Source organism: Balaenoptera physalus (genome assembly GCF_965194825.1).
Source record: "Balaenoptera physalus genome assembly, chromosome: 19".
In the NCBI taxonomy this organism is placed as follows: domain Eukaryota; kingdom Metazoa; phylum Chordata; class Mammalia; order Artiodactyla; family Balaenopteridae; genus Balaenoptera; species Balaenoptera physalus.
This window is the reverse complement of record NC_138900.1, coordinates 9,979,177-10,002,259: the sequence shown is the minus strand read 5'-3', so window position 1 is coordinate 10,002,259 and position 23,083 is coordinate 9,979,177. Positions and strand designations below refer to the sequence as shown.

Sequence of the window (23,083 nt, the reverse complement as noted above, 5' to 3'; positions counted from 1 at the left end):
AGGAATACTCCTCACCCCAGTGGCTGAACCTGGGGGAAATTTAGAGGGGCTTTCCTGGGGAACCCAGAAATGCTGCTTCTCAGCTGCTGTCCCGTCTCACCAAAAGAATCTGACCAAGTTTCTGCCCTCCCCCTTTCTCCCTTCAGCCTCAATGGGCGACTCGTGCCTCTTTCTGGCTCCCAGATCTTGAAGGGCAAGTTGGCAGGCAAGCGGCACCGCTACCGGGTCCTCAGCAGCAGTGGCCCTCAGGCTGGAGGAGGAGCAACACTGCTGGCCCCCTCAGCGGAGGCGGGAGGGGGACTCACCTGTGCCCCGGCGCTACAGGGCAGCCTGAGGATCTTGGAGGGTCCCCAGGAATCCCTAACAGGGACCCTGCTGCAGCCCATTCCAGCAAATCCCCCGCCGCAGATCCCCCCTGGCCTGAAGCCTCGGTTCTGTGCCTTTGGAGGCAGCCCACCAGTCACAGGGCCTGGGTCAGTCTTGGCGTTGAAGTCACTGGCCTCCGGGAAGAGGAAAAAGAAGAGGCATGTGCCAGAGGCCTCAGTTCTTCAGGAGGCAGTGAATGAGCCTGGGGCCCCGGAGGTGGGCACAGCTTTGGGGTCCTCAGAGGTGGATGTGGGGAAGAAGAAAAAAAAGCAGCAGCTGAAAGACCTGGAGGTGACAGAGCCACTGGCAACAGAGCCTGCTGCTGAGATGTTGGAGCCTCTGGGAGCGCTGTCCCCAGCCACCACCAAGAAGAGGAAAAAGAAGCCCAAAGAGGTAGAAATGGTCAAGCCAGAAATGGGGGTGCTGGAGTCAGAAGAAAAGACAGTGGAGCTGGAACTCATGGTTAAAAGTGAGCCTCTGGAAGAGACAGTCCTATCCCCCAGCAAGAAGAGGAAGAAGCAGAAGGGGACAGATGGGATGGAGCTGGTAGAGGGGACGATAGTTGAGCCTCAGCTGCAGGTGAAGATGGAGCCACAGGAGGAAGCCATCCCACTGCTGTCCTCGAAGAAGAAGAAAAAAGAAAAGGGGTACAAAGTGATGACGGAGCCAGGGACTGAGGTTATAGAGCCAGAGATGAAACCTCTGGAGCTCCCAGGGGAGATGATGGAGCCTGAGCTACCACATGAAGTGGAGCCGCAGGCTGAGGCAGTTCTGGCATCCCCCAAAAAGAGAAGGAAGAAAGAAAAACGACAAAATGCGATGATGGAGCCAGGGACAGAGGTGGTGGAGCCACAGGAAGAGGTGATGGAGCCCGAGCCTCAGGCAGCTCTAGCATCCACCAAGAAGAAGAAGAAGAAAGAAAGAGGGCACAAAGCGACAGAGCCAGGGACTGAGATGATTAACCCACAAGGTGAGATGATGGAGCCCGAGCTGCCAGATGAGGGGCAGTCTGAGGCCGGGGCCGATCCGGCATCCACCAAGAAGAAGAAAAAGCGGGGCCAGGAAAGCCAGGTGCCAGAGACAGCATCCCAGGAGGAGATGCCAGAGCTGCTGCTGAATCCCGAGTCTGGGGAGGTGGCTCCCACGGGACAGGAGAGGAAGAGGAAGAAGAAGCCTCAGCAGGATCCCGTGTAAGTCTCCGCCAGGGAAACTGATGACTGCAACTCAGACAAGCTGAAGGCGGCCACCTGGGCCATCAGAAGGCGAGAGCAGAGAAGACCCCCCACTCCCACTGACCACACCAGCCTGAGCCTGGACCAGGAAAGTGCTTTATTGTTACACCAAGGGCCTCCTTGGCAGCAGAGGTCATCGGGGCACTTTCAAGAAGGGCTCGTGTAAGACATCAAACAACCTTCGAGCCTGAAGGGGAGAGAGAAAGAAAAGGAAGCGGTCATTAAATGAGCCATTTGTTTGACACATCAGAGTGGGATTTTGGTTCTTTTTCTCCTAGCTTGGAGGGGACTCGGGGGGCTAGGAGAGAAGTAGGCTGATCTGGATTCTATCGCAGACTGGCTGTGTGAGGTTGGGCTGGTCCACACCCTCTCTGGGCCTCGGTTTTCCCCAGGAGAGGCACTATGGGCCTTCTGAAACCTCAGAACTTTGGGGTCTGAGGTCCCATTTATTTGGGGCTCCCTCCTGCCCCCAACCCCTCAAGCCCATTCCCAGGGCTCTTACCTTCTGGGGCCCCAGGCCTGGGCACAAGGCCAGATCTTCCCGCGATGCAGCTATAAGCTGTTCCAGAGACTGAGGAAGGTAGGAGCGAATGATCAGGGGAGGTGAACACAAAACTCTCCCCTGCCCCAGCTGATCAGAGGTGTAAAATATTCCTGGAAGGAACTGATATCCTGCAGGAGGGCAGGGGAGGCAGGAAGGATGGGGGAGGGGACAGGGTGGTAGAAGGGAGTACGCAGGGGGCTTCCTCAAAAAGCAAAGGGGGTAGAAATGCCAGTCGGCACAAGGGAATTGTTCCTTACCCCAAAAGTAGTCAGGAGGGTCTGACTGTCCGTTTTGTTGACTGACTTCACGGTGGTCAGACATTCAGTCACCTGGAAGGGAAGGAGGGGGCAGAGGTGGATTGGAAGAAAGGAGAACAAGACTGAGTCTGTGAGGGCGGCACTGGGTCACTGCTGTGTCCCCAGACTGCCCTGCATGCGGGAGGAGCTCAGTAAATGCTTTTGGGGCATGTTTTTTGATTATGTGTTCTGATGATTAAAAGGTCATCTCAGGGACTTCCCTGGTGGCACAGAGGTTAAGAATCTGCCTGCCAAGGCAGAGGACATGGGTTCGAGCCCTGGTCCGGGAAGATCCCACATGCCATGGAGCAACTAAGCCCGTGCGCCACAACTACTGAGCGTGCGCCACAACTACTGAGCCTGCGCTCTAGAGCCTGCGAGCCACAACTACTGAGCCTGCTCACCTAGAGCCCGTGCTCTGCAATAAGAGAAGCCACCGCAATGAGAAGCCCGCGCACCACAACAAAGAGTAGCCCCTGCTCGAAGCAACTAGAGAAAGCCCGTGCGCAGCAACAAAGACTCAACAAAGCCAAAAATAAATAATTAATTAATTTAAAAAAAATAAAAATAAAGGTTATCTCAGAGTGATTCCCAACTAGCTGAGAGGGTGTTGGCCATGTGATTCGAAGATAAACGCCATTTATCTTGAGTTGGTTCTGCCCCGGGGGCAGACCGTAGGCTCTGAAGTTGGACCCGAGTTGAAAACCAGGCCCCGCTGCTTACTCCCTGTGACACCCTGGGCAAGGGAACTGACCTCTCTGGGCCTCTTGTTTGCAGGCAAATGGGGGTCCTCATAGTACCCACCTCAGGGGTGGCTGTGGACATCCTCCATTACTCTATCATTGGAGCCCAGATTCAACAATTCATTCAGCAAATATTCCCTGAGCACTGAGTGTTCAGTGGTGCTAGGGACACAGCAGGGATCGAGACACCCCAGCCCTGCCCTCCTGGGGCTCCCAGTCCAGTTCGGGAGACAAATCAGTTCCAGACATGTTGACCCAGATAGGGCTGGGACTGAGGGAGCCCAGCGGGGGGCCCTTGACCTGGCCTGGGGATCCGGGAGGACTTCCTGGAGAAGGAAGCATTGGAGCTGAGATGGGGCAAAGATGGGATTAGGCAGCTAATCAAGGCAGAGGGAACAGGCACAGAGAAGCGACAGAATGCGGGGGCAGGGGGCAGACGGGGCTGCCGGGTCAAATAGGCAAGGCCTTGGAGAGCATGGTGAGGGCACTGGGGAGCCACGGGGGTGTTTTGAGCAGGAGAGGGCAGGATCAGGTTTGTGCTTAGGAAGACCCCTCTAGCTGCTGTCTGGGCAGGAGAAGGGACTGGAAGCTGAGGGTGGGGTCGGGGAGGGAAAGGTATGACTCGAGATCAGAACTGCAGCTCAGACCCCCAAGGAGGAGCTGGGGGGAGGCCCAGGCAGGGAGGTGAGGTGGCCTCACCCGGGAGACGAAGTCCTGCTCCAGCTTTTCCATCAGGAGGTCCGCCGGCTTCTGCTCGTAAGCCTTGTATGTCTCCAGGTACCGCCCGGCCTCCTCGGGGCTGGGGTGAGAGACATTCGGGTCAGGGGAAGGGGGGGTCATGTTTTAGATTAATTTCATTTGCTGACTCCAAGAATTCCAAACTCTAATGTATAGAGAAATGAATGTTCTCAACCTCCCCCAAAATGTCCCCTGGCGGTAACCCTTGCTTGGTGGGTGCATCTTAACACATCTTTTCTGGCTAAGGGCCAGAGGTTGGGAGCCTGACCAGTTAGGTTCAGGCCCCACCTCCCACCTGAGTTACCCTGGGCCAATGGTTTTCATCTCTCTGGGCCTCGGTTTCCTCATCTGTAAAGTGGGGGACAATTGACAATTAAGCTGACAATTAAACAAGTCCACGCTAAGTGCCATGCCTGGCGCTTAGAAGTCTATTTAAGAAATGTTAGCTCTTCTGGGAGGGAGGTCGGGACACAGAGAGTTTGGCCAGGTTTGAGAGAGAGAAAAACCAAAAATACCATTTCTTTTCCCAACCACAGGAAGACAACCTCACGAAGCAGTCAGCTCCCACTACCAAGAAAAATGGAGCTTTGAAGGTTTTTCATGTAGCGCACCTTCAAAAGGAAAAAGCTCCGGACCCTGACTGCTGAATCTTTTACCACAACTAACCCGACTTCACAATCGCCATTCATTTTCCTATTAGGCACTGGGGTTTTTTTGACACGTAATTAACTGTTTCAAAGGTAGTTGAAACAACTAAATCACTAAAAGGGACTGTGTGTGGAATAAAGGAACAGGAAAAAGCTAGTCTTTTTTCTCTTTGGAACTTGAGGATATTGAGTTGAGTGGAAATAAAGTATTTGTCTTGAGGCATTTTCTTAGCCTTCAAAGTCTAGCTAGTGAGCAATGTTTGTTGATTAAACGTTGATGTATATTTTTGAGAGAAACACTCATTTTTCTAATTCTGTGTTTTTTCCATGGGCTTTGTTGCTTTGTCTCACTGCAGCGGGGATTATTATTGTTATTGTTATTAATCATTTGTTCAGGACACACAAGTTAGCATGCTGTATCCGCTTCCTTGCTTTCACTTTTGCTCCACAGTACAATCAGGATGTCCTTCCACATCCGCAGACGGAGCCGATCTCATTTACTTAATGGGTCCAAAACATTCCCCAGTTTGGATGTAAAGACATGGGAAATATTCCCTGTGTGGGGTCCCAGCTGCATTCCAGGCACTGTCCAAAGCCCTTTATGTTCAGAAGCTCTCCTGAGAGATCCTGTAAGGCAGTTATTTTCAATCCATTACACGGAGCGGGAAACTGAGACCAGCGTTGCCCAAGATCACACGGCTGGCAAGGAGGAGAGACAGCTCCTTCAGTGGGTCTGTCTCACCTGGCTGGGCTCTCTATACTCCACTGTGCTACTTCCCACAGCAAAAAGAACAATTTTTATACTTGCTTTTGTTTTAATATACAGTTAATACATAAATACATTTTTCCAAATAGTCAAACAGTATAGAGGTAACACACCCCCAGGGAGGGCACAGAATTACAAATCCATTTACCCTTTGGCCTAAATACCCATTCCTGGGGTTCAGGGCAGTAGTGGGAGTGTTGCTGGTACCAGCAAAAGCTTGGAAATCCACCCAAGCGTCCACCGTTAGGGGGCTACAGAGCTGGTCCATCTACACGGTAGAATACTATACAGCTGAAAATGAAAATACTATATAGGTGAAACAGCAAATGAATTACCAAGATATGAAAAGACACGGAGGAACCTTAAAAGCCTATTGCTAGGACTTCCCTGGTGGCACAGTGGTTAAGAATCCGCCTGCCAATGCAGGGGACGCGGGTTTGATCCCTGGTCCGGGAAGATCCCACATGCCTCGGAGCAACTAAGCCCGTGCGCCACAACTACTGAGCCTGCGCTCTAGAGCCCGCAAGCCACAACTACTGAGCCCACGTGCCACAACTACTGAAGCCCATGCTCCGCAACAAGAGAAGCCACTGCAATGAGAAGCCCACGCACCGCAACAAAGAGTAGCCCCCACTCGCCGCAACTAGAGAAAGCCTGTGCACAGCAACGAAGATCCAACGAAGCCAGAAAAAAAAAAAAAAAAAAAAAAGCCTGTTGCTAAGTGAAAGAAGCCGATCTGAAAAGGCTACTGTGAGCTAACAGAAAATGTATGTTGGCCTCTGTTCCTGGCACAGAGCTCCGAACCCTTGTAAATTCCTAAGTGATAAGAGCACCAGGAACATCTTTTGTTCCACCGAGGTGACCCTGGATGGCTCCTGGACGGGGGCTGGTAGCCAGAAAGTCCAAGCCAGGATTAGAAGCTTGGAATTTTCAGCCCCACCCCCGATCCTCCAGAGGGGAGAGGGGCTGGAAATGGAGTTAATAAGTGATCATGCCTACGTGAGAAGCCTCCATAAAATCCCAACACTAGTACCGGGGTTTGGGGAGCTTCCAGGCTGGCGAACACATCCACGCCAGGAAGGGTGACGCACCCCGGCTCCACAGGGACAGAAGCTCCTGCACTCAGGACCCTCCCAGACCTCGCCCTATGTACCTCTTCATCCGTGTCCTTTATCATATCCTTTGATGAACTGGTAAGCAGAAGTAAGTGCTTCCCTGAGTTCTGTGAGCTGCGCTAGCAAAATAATCAAACCTGAGGAAGGGGTCATTGGAGGTCCTGACCTATAGCCGGCTCTTCAGAGCACAGGGGATTACCTGGGCTTGCGGGCTGGCGCCTGCAGTGTGTGTGTGATGGGGCAGCGCTGCGAGCCCTTAACCTGTGGGATCTGACGTTATCTCCAGGTAGACAGTGTCAGAACTGAGCTAAACTGTAGGACACCCAGCTGGCAGAGAACTGCTTGGTGTGGGGGAAATCCTCCACATATTTGGTGGCCAGCAGTGAAGGGCTTTGTGTGAGGAGTAAAGGAGACGCACAGGATGAAGAAATGGGTTTTCCAAACACACGAGGAGAACTGTGGATTTTTCTATTTCAGCTACACACAGTATGATTCCAACTATATGACATTCTAGAAAAGGCAAAACTACAGAGACAGTAAAAAGGTCAAAGGTTGCCAGGGGCTGGGGGAAGAAAGGGATGAAAAGGGGGAGCACAGAGGACCTTTCAGGGCAGTGAAATTATTCTGTAAAATACAGTAATTATGGACACATCACACCTGTGTCAAGACCCATAGCATGTAAACACAAAGAGAGAACCCTAATGTAAACTGTGGACTTTAGTTAATAATAATGGTATCTCAATATTAGTTCATCAGTTGTAACAAATGTACTGCACTAATTAATACAAGATATAAATAATTGCAGAAACTGTGTGCAGGGGGAGAGGGGGTATGTGGGAACTCTCTGTACTTTCCAATCAATTTTTCTATAAACTTAAAATTTCTCTAAAAAAAGTCTATTAATTTTTTTATGTGGACACTATATTAGAATACTACACGGCTGTAAAAAATAATGAGGCTGCTCTCTACACTGATATAGAAAAGACCTCCAGGGCTTCCCTGGTGGCGCAGTGGTTGAGAATCTGCCTGCTAATGCAGGGAACATGGGTTCGAGCCCTGGTCTGGGAAGATCCCACATGCCGCGGAGCAACTAGGCCCGTGAGCCACAATTACTGAGCCTGCGCGTCTGGAGCCTGTGCTCTGCAACAAGAGAGGCCGCGATAGTGAGAGGCCCGCGCATCGCGATAAAGAGTGGCCCCCACTTGCCGCAACTGGAGAAAGCCCTCGCACAGAAACGAAGACCCAACACACCAACACAGCCATAAATAAATAAATGAATTTTTAAAAAAAAAAAAAAAAAAAAAAAAAAAAGAAAAGACCTCCAGATAATGACATGACCACACAGGGCACAGAACTGTATATATACTAGGCTTACTTCTGTCTAAGAAAGAAAATTAAGATGTTTTCACACGTGTTTGCGTTTTATAGAAACGTTGGAAGGAAATAAAGAAACCAACAATAATGGTGACCTGTAAGGGTGAGGGGAGTAGTGGGGGCGGGAAGGGGCAGAAGAGAGAGACTTTTAAGGGCATATACTACCATTTATATATATACTGTATACACATATACAGTATCTGAAAGCAATATAAAAACGGTATATATATATATATATATATATATTATATATGTAGTTCAAAAATCAAGTGATTATATATCTTAATATATACACATATGATATAGGTATATATTATATATACTTATAAGATATATTATATATACTTATATAAATGTATATATTATACTTATATATTACTTATATGCTCATATATACTTATATACACTTATAATATTTATATACTTACATTTTACAATACTTACACATACTTATATATATAGTATATATATAATCACCTCTGAGTTTTGAACTACATGAATATGCTACCTATTCTTTAACAAAAGAAACTAACCATTACATATTCAGAAGAAAAGAGAAGGGCAGAGGATAGAAGTCTCCCTCCCCTCAGGACCTCCCCTTGGGCCATTCCCAAGGTTCAACACTGTTCACAGCTTGGACCCCTTGGAGCCCCTTCAGTTTATTCACATCTGTATCTGTTCATAAGCATGGCTCATTTTCCTTCCTTTTATAAGTAAATTAAAATATCATGCTGTTTGGTCCTGCAGCTTACTGCACGGATGGTGCCAGGAAGGCCCACGCCACTGTGGATTTGCACACCCAAGGAGGGATGATCGAAGGGGAGATATTCCTAGTGGGGGAATTTCTGCATTGAAAAGTATGTCTATTTTCTGTTTTAATAGCCAATCAAGTCTCCTGCCAACCAAACATGCAGGTGCCCCTTTCATATTATCCACCTGACGTTTTCACCAAATTAATGGGTGAAAAATAACACCTCATTCTTTGAAAATTTACTTTTCCTGATAAGCTGTGTGGTTGATAGTTTTTTCATGTGTTCTTGGCAACCTGTGTTAGACTTTTAAAAATCGGGCTATCTTTTTCTTACTGAATTGTAAGAGGCTCTTTATATGTGTATATATATATATATATATATATATGTATATATATATATGTATACATATATATATATACACATAACACGTAAATATATAATAAATGTTTAAATACATTCCTATGAATATAAACATTTATATATATTTGAACTGTATAAATATAAAATTTATATATACATATATAAATTAGGGATCGTAAGTGTTTGTTTTATATATAACAAGTATTTTCTCGTAGTTTGTCACTTGTCTTTTACCTTTGTTTACAGGATCTCTTACCATCTGGAAGTTTTAAAATTTTAATTTACTCAAATTGGGTAACCTTTTCCTTTATGGTGTCTAGGTTTTGGGTCTTGTTTTGGAAGACTTTCCCTACCACAGGATCATAATAAATATATATATATTTTATAAGATTTCTTTGAATACTTTTACTGTAGTTTTGCTTTTTGTATCTATAATTATCAAGATTTCATTCTGATTATGGTGTGAGGAAGGGATGTCTTCTTTTCCCTATGGAGAGCCAATCAAAATGGTCTTTAGAAACCTAGACTTGAAATTAATTATTCAGCCAGATTTTATGTCTAACTCATAAACGCCTAGTGTGGTCCTGGGATTTGATGTACGTCACCTGCTTTTGTGCCTACAACCCTATAAGAAAGATATTAAGACCCTACTTTACAGATAAAGAAATTGAAGCCCAGAGAGGCAGTGTCTGGACCAGACTCACACAGGGAGTTCATGGGAGGAAGAAGGGCTGGGAAGATCTGGGGGCAGAAGGGGCATAACTCTCAGGATAGAGCCTGACCTGGGAGGGGAGCCTCCATCTCACCTCCAGGCAAGGATCAGGGTGCAGTCGGCCAGGATGCACATCTTAGCCAGTTCCTTGAGGGCCTGCTGAGGATCTTTCTGAGTGGAGAAGGAAATTAGAATGAGGGATCTGGCAGAAAGCAAAGAATTATAGTCTTGGAAGCAGAGCAGCTTAGGATGCCAAGAGCCTTTCACTCAACTGACACTCCCTAATCTCCAGCTGGGTGCCCAGCCTGTGCAGGACCCAGCAGTGACCGGGACAGCCCTGGCTGTGCCTTCCCGGGACTCACAGTCTGATGAGGGGGACAGACAGTCCCCAGTCAGTGATGACTCAAGAGTGGCCAGGGCTGGGGTGGGAGAGCCAGAGGAGCGTCTGTCCTACCTGGGGGATTAGGGAGAGCTTCCTAGAGGAGGGGATATCTGAGATGGGACCTGAAGGAGGATGAGGAGTGAGGGCAACAGAGAGCAGAAAAGGGAATTCCAGGCATAGGGAACAGCGTGTGCAAAGGAAGGGAGGGGAAGGAAGGCTTGAGGAAATACAATTCACCACTATGGGACGGAGGCTGTGAAATGAAAGGGTGATCACGTGGAAACTTAGAGATGAACTGGGAGAGCTGGGCAGGGATCGGGTGACACTGGGCCTCACGGGCCATGGAGGGCACTGGGGGACCACAGAGGGGTTGGGACATCAGATCTGTGTGTCAGAAGACCCCTCTGACTACTGCAGGGTCGAAGCTGGAGGCCACAAGACAAGAGAAGAGGCTGGGGCAGGGACCCAGGCGAGAGAGGAAAGGGCCTGGATCAGGGCCCGGCTGTGAGGATAGAATGAAACAGGTTCAAGAAGTATTGAAGTGGCAGAGGGCAGGGCCTGGCTGAAGGGGGTGTGGGGAAGGAGGAGACGGGTAATCTGACCCTCCATCTCCTCGCCAACACGGCTGTCCATCTCAGATGTGAGAAAGTCCCCACTGGGGTTCCAACTTGCATTTCTCCTTGGAAGAGATTCAACAGTCCGCCAGGCAACCGGGAGGCCCAAGGCTCCCCATTACACAGATGGGGACAGTGAGGCCCATGGAGGAGTGACCCCTGCTTACCACATCCACCTGGACGAGCAGGACCCGCAGGGCGAAGCTCTTCCCCAGGCTCTGCAGCCGCTGATGGATGTAGTCTGGGTGGAGGCTGTGGTAACGGAGGCTGGGGGGCGGGAGAGGGAGGGGTTGGGAGGTCTCCGGCTAAGAGACCCCAGAAGCCCTTCTCCCCTCTTGCTGGAAGGCAGAGGGCTTGGGGAGCACAGGCAGATCTGAGGCTCAGAGAGGTTAAGTGACTTGCCCAAGGTCACCCTTCAAGAAAGGGGCACGGGGGGACTGGCAGTGAGGGGTGCCCGGCTCTGACTCCCTGGAAGGGTGGACCCCCGGATTCTTCACCGAGGAAGAGAAGGACTTTAGGTTTCAGGCGGAGACCAGGAAACCCTAGAGAGTGTGTACCGGGGTCAGGGGGTGGTGCTGTACAGCTGGTCTTGGGAAGCAGGGCCCATCCCCGGGACTGCCTGCTTTGACCTCAGAGGGCGCTGGCACGGATGGGGTGGGGTGGCTTTGCCACCCAGGAACAAAGGGACATCTCTGCTCAGCAGCCACTAGCTCTCATACCCTGCAGGGAGGGAGGGGCCCCCAGGAATGGAGGGAAACTTATTTAACTGTGGTGACGGTTACAGAAATCCTGGCTCCAGTCCTGGTGTCCAGGACATGAGGCCCCCTCTTCCCTCACCCCAGGGTCCAGGCCCCCGACCCCTCCCCCCTCAGACCCAGGATCCAGGCCCCCGGCCCCTCCTCCCTCAGACCCAGGATCCAGGCCCCCGGCCCCTCCTCCCTCAGACCCAGGATCCAGGCCCCCGGCCCCTCCCCCCTCAGACCCAGGATCCAGGCCCCCGGCCCCTCCTCCCTCAGACCCAGGATCCAGGCCCCCGGCCCCTCCCCCCTCAGCCCCAGGATCCAGGCCCCCGGCCCCTCCTCCCTCAGACCCAGGATCCAGGCCCCCGGCCCCTCCCCCCTCAGCCCCAGGATCCAGGCCCCCGGCCCCTCCTCCCTCAGACCCAGGATCCAGGCCCCCGGCCCCTCCTCCCTCAGACCCAGGATCCAGGCCCCCGGCCCCTCCCCCCTCAGCCCCAGGATCCAGGCCCCCGGCCCCTCCTCCCTCAGACCCAGGATCCAGGCCCCCGGCCCCTCCTCCCTCAGACCCAGGATCCAGGCCCCCGGCCCCTCCTCCCTCAGACCCAGGATCCAGGCCCCCGGCCCCTCCCCACTCAGACCCAGGATCCAGGCCCCCAGCCCCTCCCCCCTCAGACCCAGGATCCAGACCCCCGGCCCCTCCCCCCTCAGACCCAGGATCCAGGCCCCCGGGCCCTCGTCCCTCAGACCCAGAGTCCGGGGCCCAGCTCTTGCTTCGGACACCTCTAAGCCAAGATCTCTGCCTCCCACCCAGGGTCACACCTAGGCCCGGGCCGTGCCCAGAGGTCTCCCATACAACGGCCCAGAACACCCAGAGCACACCCCTCCCAGGCCACCTTGAGGGTGGGTGGCCCCCAGAGCTCACCTGAGGAAGAGGGCACAGGTGCTCTGGCCCAGCACATAATCGGGAAGCACATCGCCAAACTCCCAGGGCACGTTGCGCACAAACCTCAGCACAGGGTTGCCCCTCTGGGGGGAGGGAGAACCGAAGCCATTAGCAGAGTGACCCTGGGACCACCGCCACCCCAGGGCCCCTCCCCCCACCTCCTGCTTTGCACCTGGGGCTTCTCCAGCTCTGCTCTCCTCCTCTCCCCAGACTCTTCCTCCTTCTCAGCCTGGAATGTTCTTGGTACTGGGGCTCTGACCTAGGCCCCTCCTCCCTGGCCCTAGGCCTTAACTAAAGGGTCCCCGGGTCTCTCTCAGCCCAGCCCTCCCCCCAGCCCCAGCTCGTGTGTCCTGTGGTCCACAGGACACGTGTCCCCGGGTATCTACCTCACTGCACTCAGCACTGGCCTCCACACCTGCTCCCCCTCCCAGCCCCAACTCAGGGACGGCCCCACCATCCAGAGACCCAGGCCTTGTCCTACACGCTTCCCTCTCCCCCTCATCCACTAGGTGGGACATCTACCTTCTAAGCATTCCCCATGAATTCCTCCCCCTCCACTGCCATGCCCCCACCCCACCTCCTCCTGGTCTCCTGCCCCAGTGCTGCCCCCTCCTGGTCACCCTCCAAACAGGAGCCAGACAGCGCTTCCTAAAGCACAAAGCTGCCCCTCTCCAGCTCTAAGCCCTGCCACGGCTTCCCAGTGCCCGCAGGAGGAAGCTCCTCACCGTGGCCTGTGACCCTCCACAGGGTCAGAGCCCCGAAAGCCTGGCATGTGCCCAGCAGACTCCTCTCTCTAAACACCTCTCACAGACTTTCCTGGTGGCGTGGTGGTTAAGAATCTGCCTACCAATACAGGGGACACGGGCTGGATCCCTGGTCCGGGAAGATCCCACAAGCCGCGGTGCAACTAAGCCCGCGAGCCTCAACTACTGAGCCCATGTGCCACAACTACTGAGCCCATGTGCCACAACTACTGAAGCCCACGCGCCTAGAGCCCGTGCTCTGCAACAAGAGATGCCACCGCAATGAGAAGCCCGCACACCGTGACGAAGAGTAACCCCCGCTTGCCACAACTAGAGAAAAGCCCACGCGCAGCAATGAAGACCCAACACAGCCAAAAGAAATAAATAACCCCCCGCCTCATGCTCTACCCTGTAGCCCAAGACCAAAATACTTTGAGCAAGTCAAGCTCTAATCTATTCAGGTATCTGAGTGCCTACTGTGTGTCTAAGTGCTGGGGATACAGCCGTGACCAAGAGGACATAGATCCCTGCTCTCGTGGGGGACACAGACATTAAAACAAAAGCATCTCGGGGATGGACATGTAATTACCAAGTGAGGTGGAATTCAGCTCTAATAAGGGTGTGGTATCTGCTCTCCAGGTGGACTGTGGAGTGGTCAGAGCAGCTGGGGTGGGAAGGGTCTGCAGGGGTCCCAAGTCCCACAGGCTCTGGGCCATCTGGACCTGAGGCACTGGGAGCCATGGAAGGGCTTTGGGCAAGGGAGGGGCAGGATCCAATTTTATTTAATTTATTTTTTTAAATTGAAGCACAGTTGATTTACAATGTCATGTTAATTTCTGCTGTACAGCAAAGTGATTCAGTTATACATATATATTTATACATTTTTAAATATTCTTTTTCATCACGGTTTATCACAGGATATTGTATATAATTTCCTGTGCTATACAGTAGGACCTTGTTGTTTATCCCAATTTTAATTTTTAAAGAAGTATTTTGTCCACGTCACACCCATTAGAATGGCCGAAATCCAAAAGACAGACAATGACAAGTGGTGAGGATATGGTGAGAATGGAACCTTCATCTACTGCTGGTGGGAATGTAAAATGATGCAGCCTTTTAGAAGACAGTTTGGAGGTGCCTGAGAAAGTTAAACATACAGTTACCATACGACCCAGCAAATCCACTCCTAGATAAATACCCAAGAGAACTGGAAACATATGTTAACAGCAGTACACAAATGTTCACAGCAGCATTTTCATAATAATTGAAAAATATGAACAACCCAAACGTCCATCAATGGATGATGGATGGACAAACAAAAAGTGGCATATCCATACAATGGAATACTATTTAGCAACAAAAAGGAATGAAGTAGTAATTCATGCTACAACATGGATGAACCCTGAGAGCATTATGCTAAGTGAAAAAAACTAGTCATCATTTGCTAGATATTTGGGTTGTTTCCACTTTTTGGCTATTGTGAATAATGCTGTTGTGAACATTTGTGTACTAGATTTTTGTGTGGACAGAAGACAGTGGTCCCTCAATATCCACAGAGGATTGGTCCCAGGACCCCCTGGATATCAAAATCCACAGATGACGTAGTACAGTTGGCCCTCCGTGTCTGCGGGTTTTGTATCCATGGTTGCAGAAGGTTGACCATATTTTCATTTCTCTTGCATATATACCTAGAGGTGGAACTGCAAGGTCATATGATAACTCTATGTTTAAATGTCTGAGGAACTGCCAGGAGGTTTTCCAAAGTGGCTGCACCATTTTACATTCCCACCAGCAGTGTATAAGGGTTCCAACTCCTCCACACTCTCCCCACTCTTGTTATTGTCTATCCTTTTGATTTTAGGGTATGAAGTGGTATCTCATTGTGGTTTTGGTTTGCATTTCCCTGATGGCTAACAATTTTGAGCATATTTCATGTTCTTGAGTCCCATTATTATCTTTGTATACTGCTGCTCTCTCCTTCCAGAATGCCAGCCCCCTGTCAATGGCAGAGACTTTATCTTCTATCTCCAGAGCTTAGAACTGCACCAGGTAACCTCTGAAGATATTTATGGATTATAAATGGGTGAACCCCCATTTTAAAGGCTCAGAGGGGTTAAGTCACCCAAGATGATGCCCAAGATGACAAAGCTACTGTGTGGCAGAGCGGGATTCAAACTTGGGCCTGTGTTCAACTGTTTTTGAATAAATGGACAAACCTGGGGACAGGAAATGTAGCTTCATGAACACAATCATGCCCCCAACCATAAGAGTTGGGGTGCTATGGACTGAATGTCTGTGTCTCCCCAAAATTCATAGGTTGAAATACTACCCCCCAATGTGATGATATTAGGAGGTGAAGGGAGGTGATTAGGTCATGAAGGTGGAACCCTCATGAATGGGATTAGCGCTCTTATAAAAGAGACCCCAGAGAGCTCCCTCACCCTTTCCTACGCTGTGAGGACACACTGAGAAGATGGCTGTCTATGAATCAGGAAGCAGGTCCTCACTAGACACCGAATCTGCCAGCGCCTTGATCTTGGACTTCTCAGCCTCCAGAACTGTGAGAAATAAATGTTCGTTGTTCAGACCACCAGTCTATGGTATTTTTGTTATAGAAGCCTGAACAGACTAAGACATGGGGCATCCTCAACCCACACACGCTAGTTGAATGGATGAATGGTGCTGTTGAGGGCATAATGGCTAGAACTCAGACCTCCTTCCTTGTCCACTAGAAAGCCCTCCCTATAACCACGTTCCCCACCAGAAACCCCAAAGCCCCACTTCTCCAGCCCCCTCCTCACCTGCCGGGGGCTCACAATGATGCTGTTGGATTTTGCTCCTGGTTTGGGGGCCTGGTTGGGGGTCTCTCCTGCCAGGGGTTCTGGCCCTATGGGGCGTGTGGCTCCAGACCCTCCTGGAGGTCCTGAGATGGCGTACTCGCCATAGGTCTGAGGAGCCGGCTGGGGTGAGGTCTCCACAGTGGGCAGGCTCCGTGTGGATTTGAATAAGGGCTTGGCCTGTGGGGACAGATGTGAGAGGGCATACAAAATCTGAATCTAGCCACTTCTCCCCACCTCCTCGGCCTCTACCCTGGTCCCAACCACCATCTTCTCTCCCTTGGGCCACTGCAGTCACCTCCTCACCAGTTCCCTGCCTCTGCCCTTACCTTCCACAGTCTGCTCCCCACACTGAGTCATATCATGTTCCTCTTCTGCTCAGAGCCCTTAGGTGGTTCCTACTCAGACTAAAAGCCAAAGCTGTCACCTCAGTCCTCGAGCCTCATAAAGATCTGCCCCTGCCCCCTTGCCTCAAGGACTTCACCTTCTACATCTTCCGCCTGGCTTTCTCTACTCCAGCCCCACTGGCCTTCCTGCTGCCCTAAAACTTATCAGATTCTCTCTGACCTCAGGGCCTTTGCACTGGCTGTTCCCTTCCCCCCGATGTTGCATAGCTCGCTCACTCACTTCTTTCACATTTTGGCAAAGGCATCATCTCCTCCAAGAGGCCCTCCCTTGACTGTTCTATCTAAGGTAGCTCTTCTCCCCCATCACACCCTCTATCCTTAGCCTACTTTCTTTTTCTTCATAGCACATAGGTGGCAGCCACTACTTAGCACCAGGCAATTATGTTCCTGTAGGATTGAGATTTCTGTGTTGCCAGATCCTTTATTTACCAAAAGATGTCAAAAGTGAAGATTTTTTTAAAAATTGCCAAACCTTCCAATTCTCAACTATCAGCAATAAATTCATTCCTTGCAGAACCAGGGTTCTGGCCACATAAAACGTATCTCAGGACTACTTCCTGGCTGCCAGTTTGCAGCCTCTGCCTTAGCCCTCCTGCCCATGACATTTTACTTTTTACAGGAAACTGAGACTTGCAGAAGGCAAAAGGCTGTCTTCTCAAAGTGACCCAGGCCCCAACATTTCCTAACCCACACTGTGGTCCCACAGGCCCCTTCTTGTCCCCCTTCCTCCCAACCACCCCCAAGCCTCCCAGCAGTCCCCCCATCTCTTAGTCCTACCGCGGGAGGAGGGACCTCATCCTCGTCCACTGGAATGAGGAATTTCTTCCTTGTGGGTGGGCCAGCGGGCTTCTGCACTCCCTCTTCGTCCATCGCAAGGTCCTTCTGGGGCCTGAAAATGAAGCCGTGGCGTCGGGAGCGAGCGAAGCATCGACATTCCCCAGAAGGAACCCCCAGACACAGCCGTATCCCCCCAAAAATTCCAGGGCTCCATCGCGTCTAGGTCCAGACACCCATGGCCCCAGGTTCTATAAGGCCCCGCCCCATCGAGCCTCCACCTGCGGCTCGCCCCGCCCCTTACCGGGACACACTTTCCATTCGCCACGCCCTTCAGGGTCCCAACTTTCTATTCTCCCCGCCCTCACTGTTCCCCGCCTTCCGTTTGCCAGGCCAGACCACTGTCCCCAACCCTCCGTCCACCCCGCCCCCACGGCTCGCACCTGTATGCCTTCCCCTCGCTCCACCTTCTCAAACGCTCAGACATTGTAACGATTGATTGGCTTCTGCATCTGCCAATCGCCACCGGCGGTCTCAACCCCACGCCCCTCTCAACCCAGCCCCGGGGTCTCAGCGCCCCGAGAACTCACCTCCTCGCCCCCGGGCCGCGAAGGAAAGACAGGAGAGAGATCGAGGCGTCCCACCGCCGGCGCGGCCAGCGGAGCCCCAGGCTGGTCGCACTTCCGGCCTCTCTAGCCCTCCAGCCCGCTCCCGACGTTCCCCAAAAGCGTAGAGCATCGAGAGGGGCGGTTCCTCACGCAGCTCTCTATGGTTCTGGAGGACTGCGGAGGTTTGGGTTTGGAGACAGCTGTCCGCCTCTGGCCCTGAGCGTCTCCGGTTGCCAAGCAGTTTGATTTCAGTGCCCTTATTGAGCGCCTCTTGTGTGCCTGGGCTCTGGGCAGGGCTTAGTGGAGAAGAGATGGCGGGTAATCAAACTAGGTTCCTTCTCTCAGTACAGACTTGAGTTTGAATTCCAGCTCTGCCATTGACTTGGCCTCAGTTTCCCCATTCACTCATTCTCTTATTCCACATACATTCCCCCAGCGCCTCCTCTGTTCCCGGCTCTGTGCCAGGCACTGCTAGTGACACAGCGATGACCAAGGATAACGATAGCCCCGCTCCGCCCTTCTGGAGCTCACATCGCATTGGGAGAGACAAACCCTTTCCCAAACAGTTGACGATCCAGAGTGGACAGGGCTGGCTAGGAGACCCCAGAGAGCCCGGGACGGGGGTGGGGCAGGGGACACCTAATCCAGCCCGAGGGCCAGGAAAGAGCTTCCTAGAGGAAGGGACATCGGAGCAGAGACCTGGTTGATGAGTAAGTATTAGTCATTTCCTGAAAGGATAGTATCACACTGTTCTAACTTGCAACTCTGATTACTAAGGAGAGAACATCTTTCTGTGAGTTTATTGGTCTTTAATAGTTTGTTTTCTGTGAGTTGCTTGCCCATATCCTTTGCCCATTTTTTCAATGGGGTTGTATGCCTTTTTTATTACTGTTAATGTGTCAGAGTACTTTATGGATTCCAATTCTAATTGTTAGTCAGTTACACATATTCCAAATATTTCCTGATAGTTTGCACTTTATATTTTAACTTTGTTTATTTTTCTCACAGAGAAGTTCTTAGTGTTTATTCGCACCTATTTATCAATCTATCCTGACTTTTGGTGTGTTTAAGAGGCTTGCCATACCCCGAGGTCATAAATATAGTTTATCATTTCTTTTAATACTTTTTCTAGTTTTGATTTTGTTTCTGTCGTTCATCCATATGAGACTTATTTTTGAAAATGTACTAAGGTAGGAATTTATGGTGGATATAGCTAATTGTCCGGATACCATTTATTTTAAAAGCCAGTCCTGGGAACTCCCTGGAGGTCCAGTGGTTAGAACTCAGTGTTTTCACTGCCGGGGCCCGGGTTCCATCCCTGATCAGGGAACTAAGACCCCTCAAGTCATGCAGCAAAAAAAAAAAAAAAAAGCCAGTCCTTTCCCTGGTTTTGATATTCCACCTTTATCATGTGCCAAATTCCCATGTATACACAGGTATATCTCTGACATTTCTATTATGTTTCATTGATCTCTGTACCTGTCCCTTGCCTCCATGCCAGTTTAATTATTTCATTTAGATGTTTTGATATCACATGAGGCAAGTCCCCCACCTCTGTTCAGTTTCAAATCTGTCTTTACCATTCTTGTCCATTTTCTCTTCTAGATGGATTTTAGCAGCTGCTTTTCTAGTTCCCTGAAAAATCCTATTGAGATTGAGATTGGAATTGCACTGAATTGATGGATTAATTACAAGAAGACTGACATCTTTTTCATACCCATGAACATACTGTCTCTATCTCTCCATTGATTTTGGCTTTTGTTAGGGACCTACTGTAAAAGATTTTTTCTAATTAATTTTTATTTATATAATTGGTTCATGGTATTAGTTTCCTAGGGCTGCTGTAAAGAAGTACCAAAAATTGAGTGGCTTAAACCACAGAAAGCTATTCTCACAGTTCTGGAGGCTAGAAGTCCAAAATCAAGGTATTGACAGAGCAATGTGCCCTCTGAATGCACTAGGGAAGGATCTGTTCCAGCCCTCTCTCTTAGCTTCTGGTAGCCTCAGGCATTCCTTGGCTTGTGGATGGCCATCTTCTCCCTGTGTGTCTTCACACTGTCCTTCCTCTGTGCATGTCCGTCTCTGTGTCCAAATTTCCCCATTTTACAAGGACGCCAGTTATATTGGATAAGGGACCACCATAATGACCTCATTTTAACTTGTCTCTGTAAAGACCTTATTTCAAAATAAAGTCACATTCTGAAGTAATGGGGGTTAGGACTCAACATATCTTTTGGGGGGACACGAGTCAACCCTTAACAATTTTCTGTTACTTTTTATAAACTTCTTCCTTCTGAATTCATTTTTACTTCTTGCTAGAGTACATTCTCTTCTAACTTTTACAGAGGACATTCTGGATAGAAAATTTCTGAGTCTTGCTCATCTGAAAATGTCTTTATTTGACCCTCACAAATGGAATCTCAAATTCTGGGTTCCTAGTTATTTTTCTTGCAAAGTTAGAAGACACTGGTCCTCCATCTGGGTCACTAATGGGAAGTCTACCATCTCCCTGATTCTCCTTCCTTCATAAGCAGTCTCATCGCTGGGTGTAATTTTTCCCCAAGATCACTTACTAGCAGTGTGACCTGGTGCCAGCAACTCAGTTTCTCTGTGTGCGTCAGTTTGCTCAACTCTAAAATGGGAAAACAATAGCATAACTATTAGGAAGATGAAATGAGTTATGTGTAAAGTCCCTACATCTTTACTTGGCATGCAGTAGGTGAAATATTCAGGTTTGTCATAAGAATAAAATAGCCCTTGACCAAGTCCTGGGCAAGCAGAGACTGAAGCTGTTGTGGCCATTGCTGTAGCACAGTGCCCAGAAAGAAGGGGCTACGGAACCATATGTTGTATGAATGAACAAAGAACAGAAGCAGAATCCTCCAGCAAGCGACTTCACCACTGGGAGCCTCAGTTTTCCCATCTGTAGCTGCTGAGCTGGTGAGAATTCCATAGGACCACGGAGCCCCGTCTTGAAATCCATGGTTCACTCATTCCTTGAATAACTACATATTGAGCACCTACGGTGTGGCAGGCACTGGGGACAGAGCTGGCAGCAAATCAGACCAGGTCCCTGCCCTGTGGTGCTGATGGTGTCATGGGAGGCAGACCATAAGAAAGAAACCCACAAATAAGAGTTCCAGACAGTCATACATGCTCTGGAGATGATAAAAAACAATGACGTGCGGTAGATGGTGGGGGAGGGGGCCACACGGTCACAGGAAGAGGGGCTCTATAAATAAAAAATACATATATTACCGTCAACTATATACCCATCAAAGCAGACAGATGCTTACTATGAGCTAAATCCTCACAGTAACCCTCCCCTTAGGTATCAATAGTCCATTTGACAGATGAAGGAACTGAGGCCCCAGTGACATAGAGAAGGACTATGAAAATGTGTCTCTGAATCCAAGGGCAGAGAGAGCTTCTAGAAGGAAGCCAGCCTGGGTGGGACTCAGTTTCTCCCGTTGGGGAATGGGAATTACCAAATAAACCTGCAAAGCGTGCCTTTTCCGCCAGGGGGCGATGGCGCCCCACAAGAGGATTTGGGGTGTAGAGGCGCCGGGGACTGCTGCGCCAGAACCCACCCCGGGGCAAGACCCTTGAGAAGGCGGCGAGCTGCCCTTTCGTTTCTCCCGACCCGTTTCACTATCGTAGAAGTGCGGCAAAGGGCCGGCTGAGCGCGGTTCAGGTAACTCTGAGCCTATTTACGTTAGTTAAGGGGGAGAAAAGCTGTCCTCGGCTCTGTAATATATTTCCAAGTTTGATTCCTACACTCTTCCCAAATTTAACCTTCGGATTCCGAATTCGCATCTTTCCGGCTCTCAGAGTTGCGAGTTCGAGTCTAACAGCTGTCCGTACTCTTATTTCCCCGTCCTTCTTCCAAACGCTCCAAGTTCAAATTCCAGTCCCAACCGAAGTTCCCGGGCGACTCCTCGAGTCCAGACCTTCCTCCACTCCCAAACCTTCCCCTAATCCCAACTTCGAGTTTCCTCTGCGCCTCCGAAGGATTGGGGTGGGGATAGAGAATATGGGGACACTTCGCCCCTAATTCCACCCGAGGGACTCTGGGCGGGGGGCAGATTGCCGCCAGACCGAAGGCTCTGTAAGCCGGGGCGCGGTCGAGGGGAGCAGTGACCCGGCCGACGTCCCCACCCGCCTCTAAACTTAGCCGCGGTGACGCGCGGCCCGGCGATCGCGGCGGGTCCAGGGACGCAGGGGCGCCCGAGCGGAGGGGGAACGGCTCTGCTCCACGAGCCTCTATTTATAGCGCCCGGAGCCCGAAATAGCGCGGAGCCTAGCGGCCAGGATGACGCGGGAGCCGCCGGGGTCTGACTCACCCGGCCCCGAGCGGCGGCCTCCGGATGGGGGACAGTGGAGGCGCTGGACCCGACCACGCCCCATCCCGGGCACCTCTTCTGCTGGGACGTCCCAAGTTTCCACGGGGCACTGTGGATGGATATGCAGCCAAAGGAGGATCTGCAGCACAAGAGACTGAGGTTAGATCAGAGGTGGGACTTCCCTAAAAAAGAGCCCAGAATTGAGGAACTAACTTTACACAAGAAGAGGGGTTGGGGGACTTCCCTAGTTGTCCAGTGGCTAAGACCCCGCGCTCCCAATGCAGGGGGCCCGGGTTTGATCCCTGGTCAGAGAACTAGATCCCACATGCCACAACTAAGAGTTCTCATGCTGCAAAGAAGATTCCAGCGTGTCACAACTAAGACCCGGTGCAGCCAAATAAATAAATAAATATTAAAAAGATGAACCAGACATACACACGTATTTCTCACCAGCAACAGGACTGAGGCATCTTGGGGGCAGAGAAATGGACACAACCGGCCAACCAGCAGGCCACAGCTGTCCCCCTCTCCACTTGCCATGGCTCCTTGCATGCTGTTCCCACTCCCTAGAATGCCTTTCCCTGCCTCCCCAGTCTTAAGAACTCACGCTCCTCAGGGACCTGGTGCTAAGGGCAATCCCTCACAAATGAAAACTCTGTGACCCATTGGACTGGGAACCCCATGAGGGCAGGGCCAGGCCCTTCTCATTCATCACCATGTCCCCAGCACTGCCCAGCACAAGACAGGCCTCTGGAGAAGTTAATTGCATGAATAAGAAGTGTTGGTAATAAAATAAAATGTTTCCCAAACTATAATAGCAAATGTTTATTGTATGCTACATGCCAGGTGTGAATCAGAGCGTTATCTCCTATGGGTCTCACTACAACCTTAGGAGGGAGGTACTTTTATTATTTTCATCATCACCAACCCCATGTTAGAGATGAAGAAATTGAGGCTCAGAGAATACCTTGCGTGTAGTCAGAGCTGTCTCTTGAACCAGGTCCCATGGCCCCAGAGGTGTTCAGTTCCCAGGATACTGTCTATAGG

General features: G+C 50.7%; 2 protein-coding genes and 1 long non-coding RNA gene across 7 annotated transcripts in view; 1 reads left to right on the top strand and 2 right to left on the bottom strand.

Moving 5' to 3' along the window:
* Window positions 1-1,847, top strand: part of POLR1G (RNA polymerase I subunit G) — a 2,807-nt gene extending 960 nt beyond the window's left edge. For both annotated transcript variants that reach the window (XM_082438755.1, XM_082438756.1), the window contains one exon: window positions 147-1,847. In XM_082438755.1, coding sequence (XP_082294881.1) covers window positions 147-1,560 — 1,414 coding nt within the window. In that variant the 3' untranslated portion in view covers window positions 1,561-1,847. The remainder of the gene's footprint in view (window positions 1-146) is intronic.
* Window positions 1,676-23,083, bottom strand: ERCC1 (ERCC excision repair 1, endonuclease non-catalytic subunit). Of its 4 annotated transcripts, XM_082438820.1 has the most exons (12): window positions 23,004-23,083; window positions 22,037-22,175; window positions 17,672-17,989; window positions 17,089-17,200; window positions 15,869-16,084; window positions 12,304-12,407; window positions 10,809-10,908; window positions 9,740-9,816; window positions 3,881-3,980; window positions 2,400-2,471; window positions 2,101-2,169; window positions 1,676-1,785 (listed from the first exon to the last, which is right to left on the bottom strand). In XM_082438820.1, the coding sequence occupies exons 1-12, from the start codon at window positions 23,041-23,043 to the stop codon at window positions 1,732-1,734; spliced, it is 1,401 nt and encodes a 466-aa protein (XP_082294946.1). In that variant the 5' UTR covers window positions 23,044-23,083; the 3' UTR covers window positions 1,676-1,731. The 4 variants fall into 4 exon arrangements, with proteins under 4 accessions (XP_082294946.1, XP_082294945.1, XP_082294944.1 ...); XM_082438819.1 differs by lacking the exons at window positions 22,037-22,175; window positions 23,004-23,083 and having other exon boundaries at window positions 17,676-17,809; XM_082438818.1 differs by lacking the exons at window positions 17,672-17,989; window positions 22,037-22,175; window positions 23,004-23,083 and adding an exon at window positions 17,390-17,489 and having other exon boundaries at window positions 10,812-10,908.
* On the bottom strand, window positions 4,577-9,733 carry LOC309649178. Its single transcript, XR_014256972.1, has 2 exons — window positions 7,767-9,733; window positions 4,577-7,433 (listed from the first exon to the last, which is right to left on the bottom strand). It is a non-coding gene; the product is annotated as an uncharacterized lncRNA (long non-coding RNA).

Bases quoted from the DNA above. Each gene is read 5' to 3' on its own strand.
- ERCC1 (XM_082438820.1), bottom strand. From the start codon at position 23,043: ATGGGACCTGGTTCAAGAGACAGCTCTGACTACACGCAAG. The intron at 17,990-22,036 runs GTGAGTCAGACC...TTCTCCACTAAG, and splicing joins AGGCCGCCGCTCGGGGCCGG to CCCTGCCCAGAGCCCAGGCA. The intron at 3,981-9,739 runs GTGAGATGGAGG...CTCTCACCCCAG, and splicing joins ACCCTGATCCTTGCCTGGAG to CCCCGAGGAGGCCGGGCGGT.